The following is a 14,892-nucleotide window of genomic DNA, read 5'->3' as shown; positions in this document are numbered from 1 at the left end:
TTTCCTATCTTGTTAAAGCTTCTTCCCTTTACCTTTCCCTCCAAATACTGAGTAGAGCCTATCAAGTCGAGAATGTCTGGGAGTGATTGAACATCGCTGGGAGGCCTGTTCCGAATTCTCTCCCAAAGACACTCCATTCCAGCCAGCTGGTAATCATATCGGTAAATAAGTGGATTCATTCTCATTCCTTCACCGAGCATGAACAGAAAGCACTAAAAGTACACGTTTTCTGCAAATGTCTTACTAAAACAGCAACTACACCTTAAAGAAGACCACACTCTGGCCATCAAGTGGAAACTAGATTTAAGTGAAAAAGTGGAAATTGAAAGCATTTTTGTTCCGAGAGTGTGTCTTCTCATTCATTGCTGGTCTCTCTGGTTCCTGTCATTGTTATGTGCTGTCAACTTGCCTGCAACCCACAGTGACTCTATGTACAGTAGCTCTGAATTCTTCCCTGTCCTGAGTCAGTCTCACTAATTCCAACACACCAACTCCCATTATCCCAGTCACTGTATCAATCCATCTCATCCAGGGTCTTCCTCTCTTGCACTGTCCCTCCAGCCTTCTGAGCCTGAAAGGTGGCTGAATCCTTTTCCAAGGACTAGGGGTAAGAAATTGCACTGCAATCCCAAAGGATTAAAATCACCAGTTACTCCAATCCCGAAAGCACACAGTTCAAGTCCACTAGCTGCTCAGCTGGAGAAAGATGGGTAATCTCCTCCCATTCGATGAACTTTCTGAAAATCCTCTGGAGGGTCAGCTATGAGTCAGCACGTAACAACCACCTCCATTTGAACCTAGTCCAAGGCCTGGCACACAGCAATTCAAGCTCGTTGCCATGGAGTCAGAACTGACTTCAGAGCTGATCTTCCAGAGAATTTTCAAAGATTAAACCCAAGACTGTAATGCAATTTGCCACCTCTCTCCCATAGAGCCACTAGAGGATTCAAACCAGAAAAGAGGCAGTGTAGCATTTGGGATAACAGCACAACTCCCTATGGACTGTGCCATGAGAACTCCCTTTGTTAGATGAAAACATCAACCCTATACTTGTTTTCAGTTTAGAGAAATAAAAGTTTTTGTTTTGTTTGCCTCGACTACTCAGTTTCATCAAGTTCCTTTGCAAGCCAGAGATTTTGAAAAGGAAAAAAAATTTATCCTTTCAGCTTCCTTAAAGAGACTCAGAAGCTAGATAAAGAAATATGTATTCATCATAGAGGGAGAGATGTCAACACAATGGCTTAAAAAGTCTTTGCAGAAATAATTCATGTTGGACACAATCTGAATGCCATCTTTTGCCAGATATACTGAAAATATTTGTCATATTTCTGCAAAGAAGCCTCCACTGGGACAATATGTGGCAATTTGGAAGGATTTAGAGGTTTCTGTAAAGCAGGGTGGGAGAAGTCACACGGGGCTATCCACAGAAGGCTTTTATGCCTAAAACATCATCCCCTAAAACATCATAATGACATTATTATATTTGCCAACTGAAAGCTACAAAGTGGACTGTTCACCGTTGTTGGCAATAAGCTTTCCAGAAGCTGTAGTGGAATCTGTTTGGCATTGCCCCTGAGCAATGCTCTCTGTAGTCCCTCTGCATAGAATCTGTGTTAAAAAATGATCACTGTCAAATGTATTAATTATGCAGATCCATTAGCCTGCAAAGTAGAGAGGCTGAGGTGTTTCCATTTTTGACTCACCCTTAATCTTGAAGCATTTAAAGACACATTGATGAGTGAGAGCCTTTTAGAGAAGGTTTAAGGTTTTACATGCTGATTTCAAGCTCAATGTACCCACTGGTTGTACTGCCTAACATGAGTGGGTATAACAGAATCACCAGCTCCATTTATATGCCACTTTACAATGTTTGCTGTCAAATTAAAGACTATCAAAACACTTATTTTGCCTTAACCCTAGGTTCCTTCTCTAGACCCATAGGTCATTAAGCATTTAATGGTCAACAAGTTGCCCACCACCAATGAATGGGCAGAAAACATGGGTAAGATGGAGTGTGGCCTCAACTGATATTTATCTGGGATTTGGTCGCTTCTATGAAGAAAGTATCCTCCTTGAGCTGGAGCCTGAATACATGATATGCTTTATAAAGTTAGCTCCTTTTTTAATTTCAATGGGTAGTCTACATTTGATGAGTACTGTGGCTAAGACCAAGCAGCCTTGGTAGCCTAGTGTGCAACATGTTGGGATTCTAGACAAAAAGTTGACGGTTTGTATCTGCCAGTTATTTCATGGGTGAAAGACGGGCTGATCCCTCCTGTAAAGATTTTCAGCTTTGGAGACCCAAAAAGCGTTCCCATGAATCAGAACTTACTCAACAGTGCTGGGCTGGCTTTGATTTAGGGTCACTGATAACATTTAAAAATAACAGTGCTCACTTTATGACTCTGGCGATACTCAAAAGTCTTAGAAACACTGTTAGAGAAATCCGATTGGTTTAAATTTCAGCTATTCATTCTCTAACACCATGCTTGATGAATAAGCTGGCCAACTCTTACCATTATTCTCAAGATAAGAGTTAATTCAGAACCCACCAGTTGGCAAGCTTGCTTTAGACGAAAATGACTATCATTCTGCACCCTATTTGAATATGTATTAAATTTTGGACTCTTTTTAATTAACTGGGTGTCTCCACCAGAAAGAGAATGAAAGAAGAATAGCCAAGAAATCAACATTATGTCAACACTTCAAAACTTGGCTCCTGGTGCTGATAATCTGGAGTGTTTGGTGTTTCCTTACGTTTTTGGGTTTTGGTTTGTTTTGTGTTGAATTCTCCCATTTTCTGTGTAAGATTTGCTAGGGTGTCCTGCCAGGCTCTACCTTCCAGTATATTTTCCTTGCTCATAATCTTTTTCTCGCTCACTGGGGAGAAAAAAAATTGCAGCATTTCAGAGATTCACTCCATGACTGCTGTGCCCATTTCCAGTCCAAATGCTACCCCTTGAGGAAAAATTTCAAATATATTGATTCTGTGTCAGTTGCACATCTATAAGATTTATCTGAATTTTATTGGCCTAAATGGGTTTCAAATGGGGAGTCAGTGTTCAGGTGCAGAAGAATGCATTCAGGGACCAGGAATTTCTACTCTGTCACACTGCTCAGCTGGTTTATCAGCAGCTGCGCTCATGCTTTAATTACCCAGGTGGTAGAGACGATTTGCAACAGTCTACCTGAAGTACCACCTCAGTCCTTTCCAGTTAACCAGAATGGGAAGGGAATCAGGCCGCGTGTGTGTGTGGGGGTGTGTGGATGTGAGTAAAAGGAAGGGGATAATTCTATAAAGTTCTCCGCAAAGGAATCAATTCAGTTGGAATTGTTTTTTCTATGTGGCATCAGTGGTGAACCAGATACTCTGAGGGACTGATATTTCAGAGCTTTGGTGGCATCTTTATTTTGGCTTTATGTTCAAAGGATGAAACATCAAGGGGATGGCTTTTTTTCTTTTTTATCAATTAAAAAAAGCTGCTTTAATTTAGCCAACCCTATATGTATCTCTTTCCAGGCTGGATCACTTTCGTCACATCCACATCTCTTATAGCTGCACGAGTTGAGTGGAAATAAAGCAGAGACTCTGATTTCAAACATATAATTAGGTTGGAGTCAAAGGCACAGTCTGTGAGGAAGGAGGCGATGTAGCGTCAGAAAGGGAGAAACTAACGAAAAATCTGATGTTTCATTGTAAGGGCCTGAAAACTATTTCAGTCTTAGGGTTTATTGTAGATTGGACCAATAAAGGGAGCCCCTCACAAGACTAGGGGTGAAGAGCATGGTTGGAAATAAGCCTGGTTCTGATCTCATTGCTTTCACTGCATTCCCTCCAGGAAGTCATGCACTTGATCTATGCCTTCACCTTTCCATCTTTAAAATGGGGAGGAAGTGTGTAATTGACCTCAGAGAGTGACTCTGAGGATTAAAAGAGAGACGCCATGGAAAATGTGTAGTGCGGTGCCAGGCATTCTATCTACATGCTAACTGCTAAATAACAAATGACCTCTGGAAGACATACTTTTTTACATGTTGTTCTTCTAAATAAAAGGCTAGTGGTTCAAATCCACCGGGTGTTCTGGAGTAGAAAGACGGCCACTTCCCTCCCATAAAGATCTTCAGTCAGAAACCTGATGGAAGTTGCTATGAGTTGGAATGTAATTGCTGGCAGTAGGTTTGTTAGATGACAAATAAAATATTAAAGTCCTAATGAATTTACAGAATGGGAATTACTATGCCATCAAAGAAAATCTTGTTATAAGAAAGCAAAAATTTAGAAAAACCCTTATGATTTCTTAATGTTAAAGAATAAATGTTCTTATTGTCATCTTAAAACATCTTTCAATCATCTTCCCCAATAGAGCACCCTCCTCCCCCCTTTTTTCATTCTTTAGAATAGATTGCAGCATTCTTTCTGGCTATGCCACTCCCACTCTGAACTTTTCAGAAGTAAATACTTCTAAATGTGATACTTTTAGAGACCATGCATGTGAACTCTAATCAAACTGAGGGCCCTAACTCGAAGGCAAGTATTCCATTTATGATGAGTAGAGCAAGTGTGGAGCCTTCATACTCTGGTAAACCTGCAGCCTGGAGAAGATAAATATTGTTTTAACATGAAGATGCTTTGCCTTCAAATCTGCATTGACTTAGATTATCAAATAGCTAGAGAGGATGCCAAAATCTGCTTGTAACGAAGGACTTTACACATAACCTGTTACTGCATCTGTAAAAATGAGAATGGCAGTTGAAAAGGACTGTCTGGGGACGAGGGGGAAGACAGGAGTAAGGGATGTCCTAGGCTGTTGAGTTCACAAAGCAGTAACTGAAAAAAACAGCTCGAGGTGGAAATTTTGCTTTGCTTTTCTATCTCCTTTTAAATATCTAATAGCTAAGGAGCATTTAGTTCCCATGCTGGGTCTGTGACACTCTAACACTTTCTGGATCCCTATCAAGACAATGTAGTAAGTTCTTCTGGGTTGGGAGCTTTTCTACTTCTGAGGCTGATCTGAGTTAATCAATATTCACCCTGCTTGTCAGAGCCAGTGCACTCTTTCCAGCTTGCAAAGAGTATATGAAAGGGTACATACACCCCAAAGGAAGCAGAAGTGAGTATCAATGCATTTGTAAAAATCCCCCTGTTATTTCCATGAGCTGCCTGAAGACAACGACTTCAAAGACCTGCATTATTGCTATTCTGAAAAGAATCTGCCTACGAGTTCCAAGGATGCCTGTCAGCCCAACTTTATTTTCAAAATCTCTGCAAATATATTGTCAGACCTTCTCTTGCTTCCCATTAAAGCGTGTCTTTCCCTTTCATTACAATATATTCTCTAGCTCCTTTCACTGAGAGAAAGACAATGCAGAGTTGTTGATTGTGTAATAAAAAGGGAAGATTAAAACATCAGTTTATTTCCATCCCAGCAATTACTTAATCATCTTATCACTGTCAGGGAAAATTGCATTGACAGCCTTTCTCTCAGATTTGTGAATTAACAAAGAATTCAGACCATCTCTTTTCTCTCAGAAGGGGACAAACAAACAAACAAAAGGAGATAGCAAGGTAATGCACTTGAACAGCAGTATACTAGTGGCAGCCAGAGAGTAATTTTGCAGTAGTTTGAATTTAATAACAGCAACTTTTCTCTTGCTCAGCGTTAGATACAGAAACACGAGAAGCAGAGCTGAGCATTTGACAGACAGGAGCATGAATGCTCCGTGCAGAGAGAGAAGGTGGAGAAGCAACAGCCACTTGTGATTACAGTTCCTCGAGGAATGGAGAGACGACATGCTAGAGCTTTACTTAACTGGTCCAAATACTTTTCATAAATGCATTTTTTTAAAAAGGTGTTTGCACCTAATCTGAGAGTAAGTCAATCTTTGATATCAAACCTTAGGAAATCAGTAAACAGCTTTCAGCACAGCACACAGTGTCTGATAGTTATTTATGGAGTTTAAGAAAAAGAATTCTTGCTCCAACACTTGGGAAGAAACTTTAATTAAAATGATGAGCAGGTTGTAGCAAAAGGAACAATGTAACTCACGAAATACACTCAAGGAGGGGAAGGTGGAGGACATTTCATTTCATAAAGCCCAATGTAAGTTTGTTTAGGCAATTTCCTCACTACATTAAAGGAAACCTGAGCTCGTCGGCTCAGGTAAGCATGTTCTCGTGCAAGTCAGCCTCTAGTTTAAGCCCACGAACACGAGAGCAAAGTGAAAAGAAAACAAAAAGCGAAAGATGCTCTCAAGATTTCAGGAATGAGATTTGGAAAGAAAAGCCACAATGCAGCCCTCCTGCACCTAAGCAAACACACACAACACACAACACACACGCACACACACACACATCTCCATAGCTCTGTAAATCAACATAGATTGCCACTTACCGGAGCAAATATCACCATACACATTTACAAAAGAATTGATAATCCAACTTCCCTCTCCTGAAAAAAAATAGAGGTTGTCTCATACTAAAAATAAAGCTTCTCTGTCCACAGCACCGGGCACTTGTCCCTCTCTTTATGAAGCAAAGGAGGAGAATAAGAAAATCAATGTTGAGGGAAAGTGGCTGTCATCCCAATCAGGTAGCAGCTTCTGCCTTATTTGCAGAGAGATGGCAAAACGCTCATATTATTAGACAGTGACAGCCCACAGCCTGAGTAGAGGAATCTGATACTTCCCTCTGGTGAGGCGCTGCCTGCATTGTAGGGAGGTAGCTCCCACCATGGTGTGTGCTCCCACACTTGGATCTTTGCTCACAAGTCCAAGTGCAGGACTGCCTTTCACAAGCAGCCAGCCTCACTCCCAGCACTCCAGCCCCCCTGGGCTCCACCAGCCCCCTCCTCTCTCCAACACAGCTCTTAAAAAGCAAATTGGGGAATAAAATGGAGCCAGGGAGTTGTGTGCTGGGGTGAGGGTGGAAAAGCAGTGGTTTTAGAAAATGTTTATGAATGTATTTGCATAGATTAGGTAAATGTTTCTACGTTTGTTTAAAAAATAAAAATTAAAAAACCCTCATTTTTTTAATTTCATTTTTGAAATGCAAGCATGCTAGAGTTAGCTCTCATTTGGGGGATTTCATACACTGCCCATAAATAATAATTAAGGGGATGATGCTGGAGACAGGTCTTGCCGGTTCTGGCACTGTGTCAGAGACAAAAAGGTTGCATATTCATTACAGGGCTCTTACTTAAGCCATCCTGTTGTAAAACATCAAAATTAAAAAGGTTCCAGAAGCTTGCTTGTGACCTGAGCTTACTTTTCCTATCGATACACCTCTGCAGCAAGGACCTGAGTTTGCCTAATTAAAGAGTTTAAAATAATGGTACCTTATGGCAACATGTGTTGGTATTTTTTCTTTTGGTTTGGCACCAACACCTGAAGAGGCTGTCCTCAGGTTAGAGGTCTCTTATACGGGCCTCCTAAGGGACTCTGCTGCCAGGGTCTTAAAGGACCCAGGCTCTTCTTCCCTTCGCTTTACCAGCCTCGAGGCCACACTCAGCACAGGAACATCAACTGCCCTTGATGGTCCCAGGAGTCTTGGCTTTATCTTTTATGTAGTTGATGATGGTTCAACCAATACTCATCTTGCTTGGTCATATTTTTCCTAAATGTCAAAATCAAGCCCACTCTCATCAGGTCAATTCCAACCCAAAAGGAGCAAGCACTCTGGCTGCACCTTCTCCAAGACATACCTATTTGTTATTTTGGCAGCCCATGGGATATTCAGTACTCTTTTCCAACACCATAGTTCAAAGGAGTCAATTCTTCTTCTGTCATCCTTATTCATGGTCCAGCTCTCAGAAGCATATTAAGTGATTTAAAAGACTCTATGATCTGGGTAAAGTGCTCTTTAGTCCTCAAACAACATCATTGCTTCTCAATAATTTGGAGAAGTCCCCGACTAGAGACTTTCTGGGTGTAACACTTCTCTTGATCTCCTGGCTGCTGGTATCAAGAGTACTGATTGTGGATCCAAGTAAAATGAATTTGTTGACAGTTTCAATCTTTTCTCCATCTATAATGATGTTTTCTATTGGTCCAGTGGTGAGAATTTTTGTTTTCTTGATGTTGAGATGTAATCCATACTGAAGAAATGCAGTGTTTGATCTTCTGCAGCAAGTGCTTTAAGCCTTCCTCACTTTCAGCAAGCAAGATTATGTCATCTGCACATCAAAGGATGTTGATGAGTCTTCCTCCAATCCTGATGCCACATTCTTCTTCATAGTGTCCAGCTTCTTGAATAATTTGCTCAGTATACAGAATGAATAAGTTTGAAGAAAGGATACAACTCTGATGTACACCTTTCTTAATTTTAAACCATGTAGTGTTCCGTTGCTGTGTCAGGAAAGTTGCTGTTGTTGTTGCTATGTGCTGTCGAGTTGCTTGCGACTCATAGCGACCCTATGTACAACAGCGCTAAATTCTGCTCTGTCCTCTGTCAATCGCACTGTCTCTGATACACCCACCCTGATTACCCCAGTCACTGAATCAATCCACCTCATAGAGGGCCTTCCCCTCCTGCATTGTCCCTCCACCCTGCCAAGCATGATGTCCCTCTCCAAGGACCTGTTCCTCCTTACAGCATATCCAAAGTATGTTAGACAGAGCCTCAGAATCCTTGCCTCCAAGGAGCCACCCAGTTTAATCCTTTCCAGGATGAATCTGTTTGTTTTCCTAGCAGTCCATGGTACCCCAGCTCCCCAAACAAACTAACCAAAAACCCAACCCAAACTAACAATCCCAAAATGATATATGATAAGGAGTCAGGTGACCTGGATTCAAGTCCTAATCCAGTTGGCTGGGCAAATCCTGTAACATATCTGTGCCTTAGCTTGGCCTTTGTACAATGAGTGTCACAGCATCTCCTGGAGTTGTTGTTGGAGAGGTGTGGAGAATGGTTAAAACTGGCTACACACCCACATGTCTCACAACAAAACTAAGCTCAAGATCCTTCCCTTCCTTCTTTCCTCTGCTTGTTCTTTATGCATAAACCTTCAGGATACTTCCCCAGTCTTCAAACTGCACACATCCCTGTGGCGGCTTTGAAATTATGATTTCATCACACCATCCCTCACCTGCCTATTGAAAAATCACCGTGTTTCAATGGAAGAAGTCACTCTTGGGAGCAAATTAAGCAAGTGAATATAGTGGGAGCAGAAAAAAGGCTAAGAACCAGGAGGCTTTTGGAGTAAACACTCAGTAAGTACTGGCTGAGTAAATGAATGAAAGACTAACTGAATGAATAAAGCCCCAGGTCACAGCTCCTGCAGGGAGGAGGCTGACAGCCTGCAGTCAGAGGCTGCAGAGTCCAGCCTTATGCCTATGGGGGAGAATCAAGATGAATCATTGATTCAGAGTTGAGGGTGAGCATTTCTTAGTTTTAATATTATGAGAAAAAGAAAAAAATATTCCTGTATAATAATGGGAAGTTTCTTACCCCTTCCCTTCTCATACAATAGAAAAGTTGGGAAATTTTATCCTGTTATTGTTATTGTTAGTTGTCATCCAGATGGTTCCAGTTGACGTCAACTCCACAGAGAACAGAATATTGCACAGTACTGGGCTAGCTTCACAGGGTCCTGCCATGCCTAATTTCACTGTTGTGGTCATTGTGTTTTTTTTGGGTGCCCTCCAAAACAGGGACATCACTTAGTGCTGAAGACAGTCAAGTATTTGCCCACTAACAAACGCATCCAAGAAGAGGCACCTTGGGAGAAAGATCTAGTGATTGACTTTCAACACATCATAGCAATTGAAAACTTATGGAACACAGTTGTACTCCTATAAATTAGGACGCAGCCACCAGGGCTTTTCAACTTCAGGTTCCTTTTTGTTCCATTCAATTGGTGTGAATACAGTTTCATTGACTAATTTTTGAAAGTAGATTGTCATAGTCTCTTTTGGTCTAGACGCTCTTCTGAAGCCTGTCTGCCATTAGTGAACCCTGCTGGCATTTGAAACACTGTTAATGTAACTTCTAGCATCACCAGAACATAGAAGACATCACAATGTCACAACTGAAATGATAGGCACTATCTTTTTTGGACTATGAGAGTCTTTCTCTTGCTCCTTTAGTCATTGTGTTCTTTGTGCATAACACTTCAGATAACCCCTCACTCTTCAAATTGAATCCCTGTAGTCCTCTTTGACATTCTGAATCTGTCATTCATTAGACTATGAGGAAATTAAAGTCTAAAGAGTAAAGTCCATAGTTAATAACCAGGAAAATCAAGATTTGAATGTGGTCTGATGCCATGATCCAAGCCTTTGCTCGAAATGGAACATAACACTTACCATCTTATTTGTTCATTCTAGAGCGTATGAGTAATCCACATGCAGATTCCTTCAATAGTGCCACATCCCTCCTCACTGCAGATCACACAGACTTCACAGATTCAGAACATAACGACTTAGAAACCTTAGTGTAGACAGTGGGTCTACCAAACAAAGACGAAGTCTAGAGTCTACCTCAACAGCCTGGTGGCTGGGAGGCATGAGACCCAGTCTAAAATGTGCCGGAGGTTTGCTCTGTAACCTTCTATGTGTTCCTTAGTTTACCCATGCCTCAGTTTTTCTCCAGTTCAAATAGAAAGAACCCCACTGCATGATTTTCTAAATTGGTTTTGAATAGATAACATTCTAAGACTTCTATGTTGATTCCATTCCCGAGGTTGAGTTAGATTATCTTGCTTCCCATTTTGTTTCAGACTAATTGTTAGCATTCTCTGTCTCTCCCCTGGGATCACTCTACCACCTTCATTGCCTGTCTGGACCTGTGCAGTAGAGCCTCCGGAGAGATCCTTGTTTTCCCATTTTTCCCTCCATAATTAATTTCCCACAGAGTGCCCAGATTGAGTCTTTTAAAATATCAACTAAATCAAATCACTCATCTAAGAAATAGACTTCATTGGCTGTCTAGTTGACTTAAAACAAAACCTGAACTCTGTATCATGCCTTCAAATCCTCTTGTGATATGATTCCCACCTACTGTTTTTGGTTTTATCTCATTCCAGGTTTCCCCCTCTATCCTCTACAGCTGTACTGGGCTTACTATTCCTTACTACATTTCACTTACTATTCCTCTGCCTTGAACATTTCCCCCCTCAGATATTGATCTGCTTTTTCTTTGTTATTCAATTAATCTACTCTTTTCTATATTGTTTGTTCTCTAAAGGAATTCCAACTCACTCAATCTTAAATAAATAAAAATACTCTCTCCTATACCATTTTCTTTCCATTACATCAAACACTTTTTTGTCTCTCTTTTTCTCTGTGTGTGTGAGAGAGAGAGAAAGAGAGGGAGATTCAGAGAGTGAGATTATTGTTCTTTGACATATTCTTTCTTATTCATTTTTCCATTACTGATTATCTGCTTCCACTCAGAGGTAAACAGCAAGAAAACAAGAAGCTAGTTTGCTTTGCTCAGTGCTGTATCCTCAGTGCTTATGAGAGCACCTGGCACACAGTAGGTGTTCAGAGAACATTAGATGAACAAATAGGTGGATGACTAAACCAATAGATCAGGATGAGAGAAAAATAGACTTGTGATAGAGTTAAAGAAATCTAAATTTACTTAAGAACTTAGCCTTAAAACATAGGGCTGATGAACAAAGATGATTGAATAAGCAATATTAATGGATATAGCCTGTTTTATTCCCTCATCTGGAGAGTATTATTGAAAGACTGCAGATTTCAGAGTCACATTGATTTAAATCGAGGTTAAGTCATAGATGGTGGAAGTTTCCTTTGGTAAATCTATTGACTAGAAGCTTGGATTCATAGAATTTCGTTCACATAGGCCCAGATAGAGTAGCTAATGTTTGGATACTTGACCTTACATCTGCTATGAGAAAGCTCACGGTCTTGTCAGTTAGCCATTTAGGCTGTTCTCATCTCCCTGTTGATCTGACAGCTCAGACAGTCGGCTACCACTCTTAAGCATTCAATTGAAGCTGACAAAAATAAAGCAATGTGCCATTATTTGACGGCTCTTGTTTGGAAAATTATATTAGCATTGTTGCTACTGCATTAAAATAAGTTATCCATTATTAGAATATTAAAAATAGAAGTCCATGTTCTCCAAGTGGAGTATTTATAGAGAAGGTTAAGTAGACTAAAATAATCTCTCATTCTCTGAAGCCACATTAGCAATATTAATTTACAATATGGTCAGATCTTCAACTCTGATCTTTCAACTGCTCTGATCTTTCAACTGAGCATGACCTTCAGACAACTTCAAATGACTTTTTTTTTCTTCTCTGAACTGCCTCTCCTTTGGTGATATACCTCCTGGTAAATGTATGGTCCCTTTCCCTTATAACTTCTGTTTCTAAGCATCTGGTCTCTCACAAGGGGTCCTTTCAGGACTATCTGCTGCAGGCTTGGGCAGTGGGAGGCCTAGCTTCCTGAGTATTTAACAAACACAGAAAGGAAATTTCCAGAACATTAAGGATCTGTCCATTGTGTAAGAGAAAGGAGCCCATCAAGGCACGAATTCTATTTTGACCATACGAATAAATGACCAAAGGAGTTAGCAACACTTCTTCCATTTTGCTTCAAACACAATTTCATCCCATCCAAGATATTGCAATCACTTAAATGCAATTCACTTATGGAACAATCTTGCAATCTTTAATGGTGCCTTCCTCACTCTGCCTGAACATAGCTCCTAGTTTGAGTAAAATGCAATTGGATTTATTTTGAAGTGAACTTGTATGTAAAGTCAGAATTTTCTAGTCATCACTTATTTCTCTTGTAGGAGAAATAGTATTTTTCATTTTTTTAATAGCTTCTCTTTTCCTTTTCAAACACTTAATGAAAAAAATAATATCAATAATGTTATTAATATCACTTACATATTTATTAGACCATTAGCTCCCTCAGCAGGTTTCAAAGATACCTAAAAGAACTCTAGATTGAAGCTTAAAGTAATTGTGAAAGCAAGAAAAATTAAAGTGATAATGGAAGAAGATTTGAAGGTATTTGAAAAGATTGTGACATTTAAGTGAAAATGTAACCATCTCTGTGAGAAATTGAAGATGAAGTAATATTTAAAATTGTAGATTAAAAAAGTCAAGGTATTTTGAAACTAAACAACAGTTTCACTTAATTAGTAAAGAAAAAAGAAAAAAGAAAAAAATCTGCCTTAAGCATTGTGCTCTTTTAAGATTTATCTATATACCTAGACCTACAAGTTGCTATCCAAACAGAACAAAGGAACATTCCATAGTTTAAAATCAGGAAAGATGTGTGTCAGGGTTGTTTTCTTTTTTTAAATACCTATTCAGTTTGTATGCTAAGCAAATTACTCAAGAAACTGGATTCTATGAAGAATAATGTGGCATCAGGATTGGAGGAAGACTCAGCAATAACCTTTCGTATGCAAATGACACAACCTTGCTTGGTGAAGTGAGGAGGACTTGAAGTACTTGCTGCAGAAGATCAAACACTGCAGTCTTCAATATGGATTGCATCTCAATTTCAGGAAAACAAAAGTTCTCACCACTGGACCAACAGACAACATCATGATAGATGGAGAAAAGATTGAAACTGTCAACAACTTCATTTTACTTGAATCTGTATCATTACAATTGGTACTAGCTGTCAGCTCAGGAGATGCAATTGCATTGAGCAAATATGCTGTCAAGGACTTTTCCAAATTATTGAGAAGTGATGACATCAGTTTAAAGATTAAGGTGTGCCTGATTCATACTCTGATCTTTTCCCAGCACTTGCTGTGCATCTGAGAGCTGGACAACAAATAAGGATGACAGAGGAAGAGCTGATGCCTTTGAGCTGTGGTGTTGGAAAAGAGTGCTGAATATCCAGTGGGCTGCCAAAAGAACAAACAGATTGGAGAAATACATGGAGAATACTCTTGGGACACAAGTATGCCAAAGCTTCATCTTAGACTCTGGGAATGTTCCTAGTAGAGGTCATTCCTTGGAGAGGGACATGATGTTTGAAAAGGTGGAGGATAAAAGATGATGTTCAACAAGATGGGCTGACCCTGCGACTGCTGCAATGGGTTCAAGTGTGTCCAAGGTGGTGAGGATGGCACAGGATAGGACAGGGTTCAGATCTGTGGTTCATAGGGTTGTTACGAATCATACTCAACTTGATAGCACCTAACAACAACAACAATAACATATTATATTAAATTGAAGACATAATTTTAAAGGCTAACTATAAGGCTTAGGGAAGAGTGAGTTTGGGCCAGTAGAGGAGGAACAATCCAGAAAGAAGGGTAAGAACAACACTGTAGATCAAAGAATGTAGCTGATTTCACTTAAGTACATATACAGAAACTGTTGAATCAGTGTATGTTTTGTTTTGCTTATTTTTAAGATCAAATGTCTAAAACATACATGTTGTTTTATGTTGGGGAATCCTGGGGAGGAAAGGAGGGCCACTGGCCAGGACGGATCACCTAGCTCCAGATAAGTGCAAGCCTCCCAGTGGCCTTTAGTACGGGGTAGAGAAAGCTGTCCTGTGTTTGGCCGTACCTGCTTGAGAAAGCTCGCCACCTGGGAAGATGGCTGCCACACCTGTTGATCTGGGAGTAGTCTGCACGAGGCTGAGGTTCTCCTATCCAATCCACATGTCCCACATCTGTTAGCCCACCCTATCCTGTCTTCCTGTTTACTTGCTTGTATATAAGTGTGCTGCAGCCCCAAATAAAATTGAACTGATTGACTCTCTGATTGGCTCCCAGAGTGGTGTGCTTCCATCATGCTTACCCTCATCAGGGTGTTGCTGTTCGTTGCTGGTGAACAGAGACAGTTGTTTTTGTTGTTGTTAAGTGCTGTCGAGTCATAGGCAACTCATGACAATCCTATGAACGAAAGACCTTAACACTTGTATAACTTTCATCCTTTCTCCATG

General features: G+C 40.3%; 1 protein-coding gene across 1 annotated transcript in view; it reads right to left on the bottom strand.

Annotated features, from left to right (window-relative positions):
- Positions 1–6,690, bottom strand: part of SYNPR (synaptoporin) — a 307,523-nt gene extending 300,833 nt beyond the window's left edge. Inside the window, exon 1 of the mRNA XM_006893835.1 lies at positions 6,393–6,690. Coding sequence (XP_006893897.1) covers positions 6,393–6,416 — 24 coding nt within the window. The 5' untranslated portion in view covers positions 6,417–6,690. The remainder of the gene's footprint in view (positions 1–6,392) is intronic.
- Between the last annotated feature and the right edge of the window lie 8,202 nt (positions 6,691–14,892).

Source organism: Elephantulus edwardii, unplaced genomic scaffold, assembly GCF_000299155.1.
Source record: "Elephantulus edwardii isolate Elephantulus edwardi_28Jun2011 unplaced genomic scaffold, EleEdw1.0 scaffold00132, whole genome shotgun sequence".
NCBI lineage: Eukaryota > Metazoa > Chordata > Mammalia > Macroscelidea > Macroscelididae > Elephantulus > Elephantulus edwardii.
This window is presented reverse-complemented; position numbering and strand designations above follow the sequence as displayed.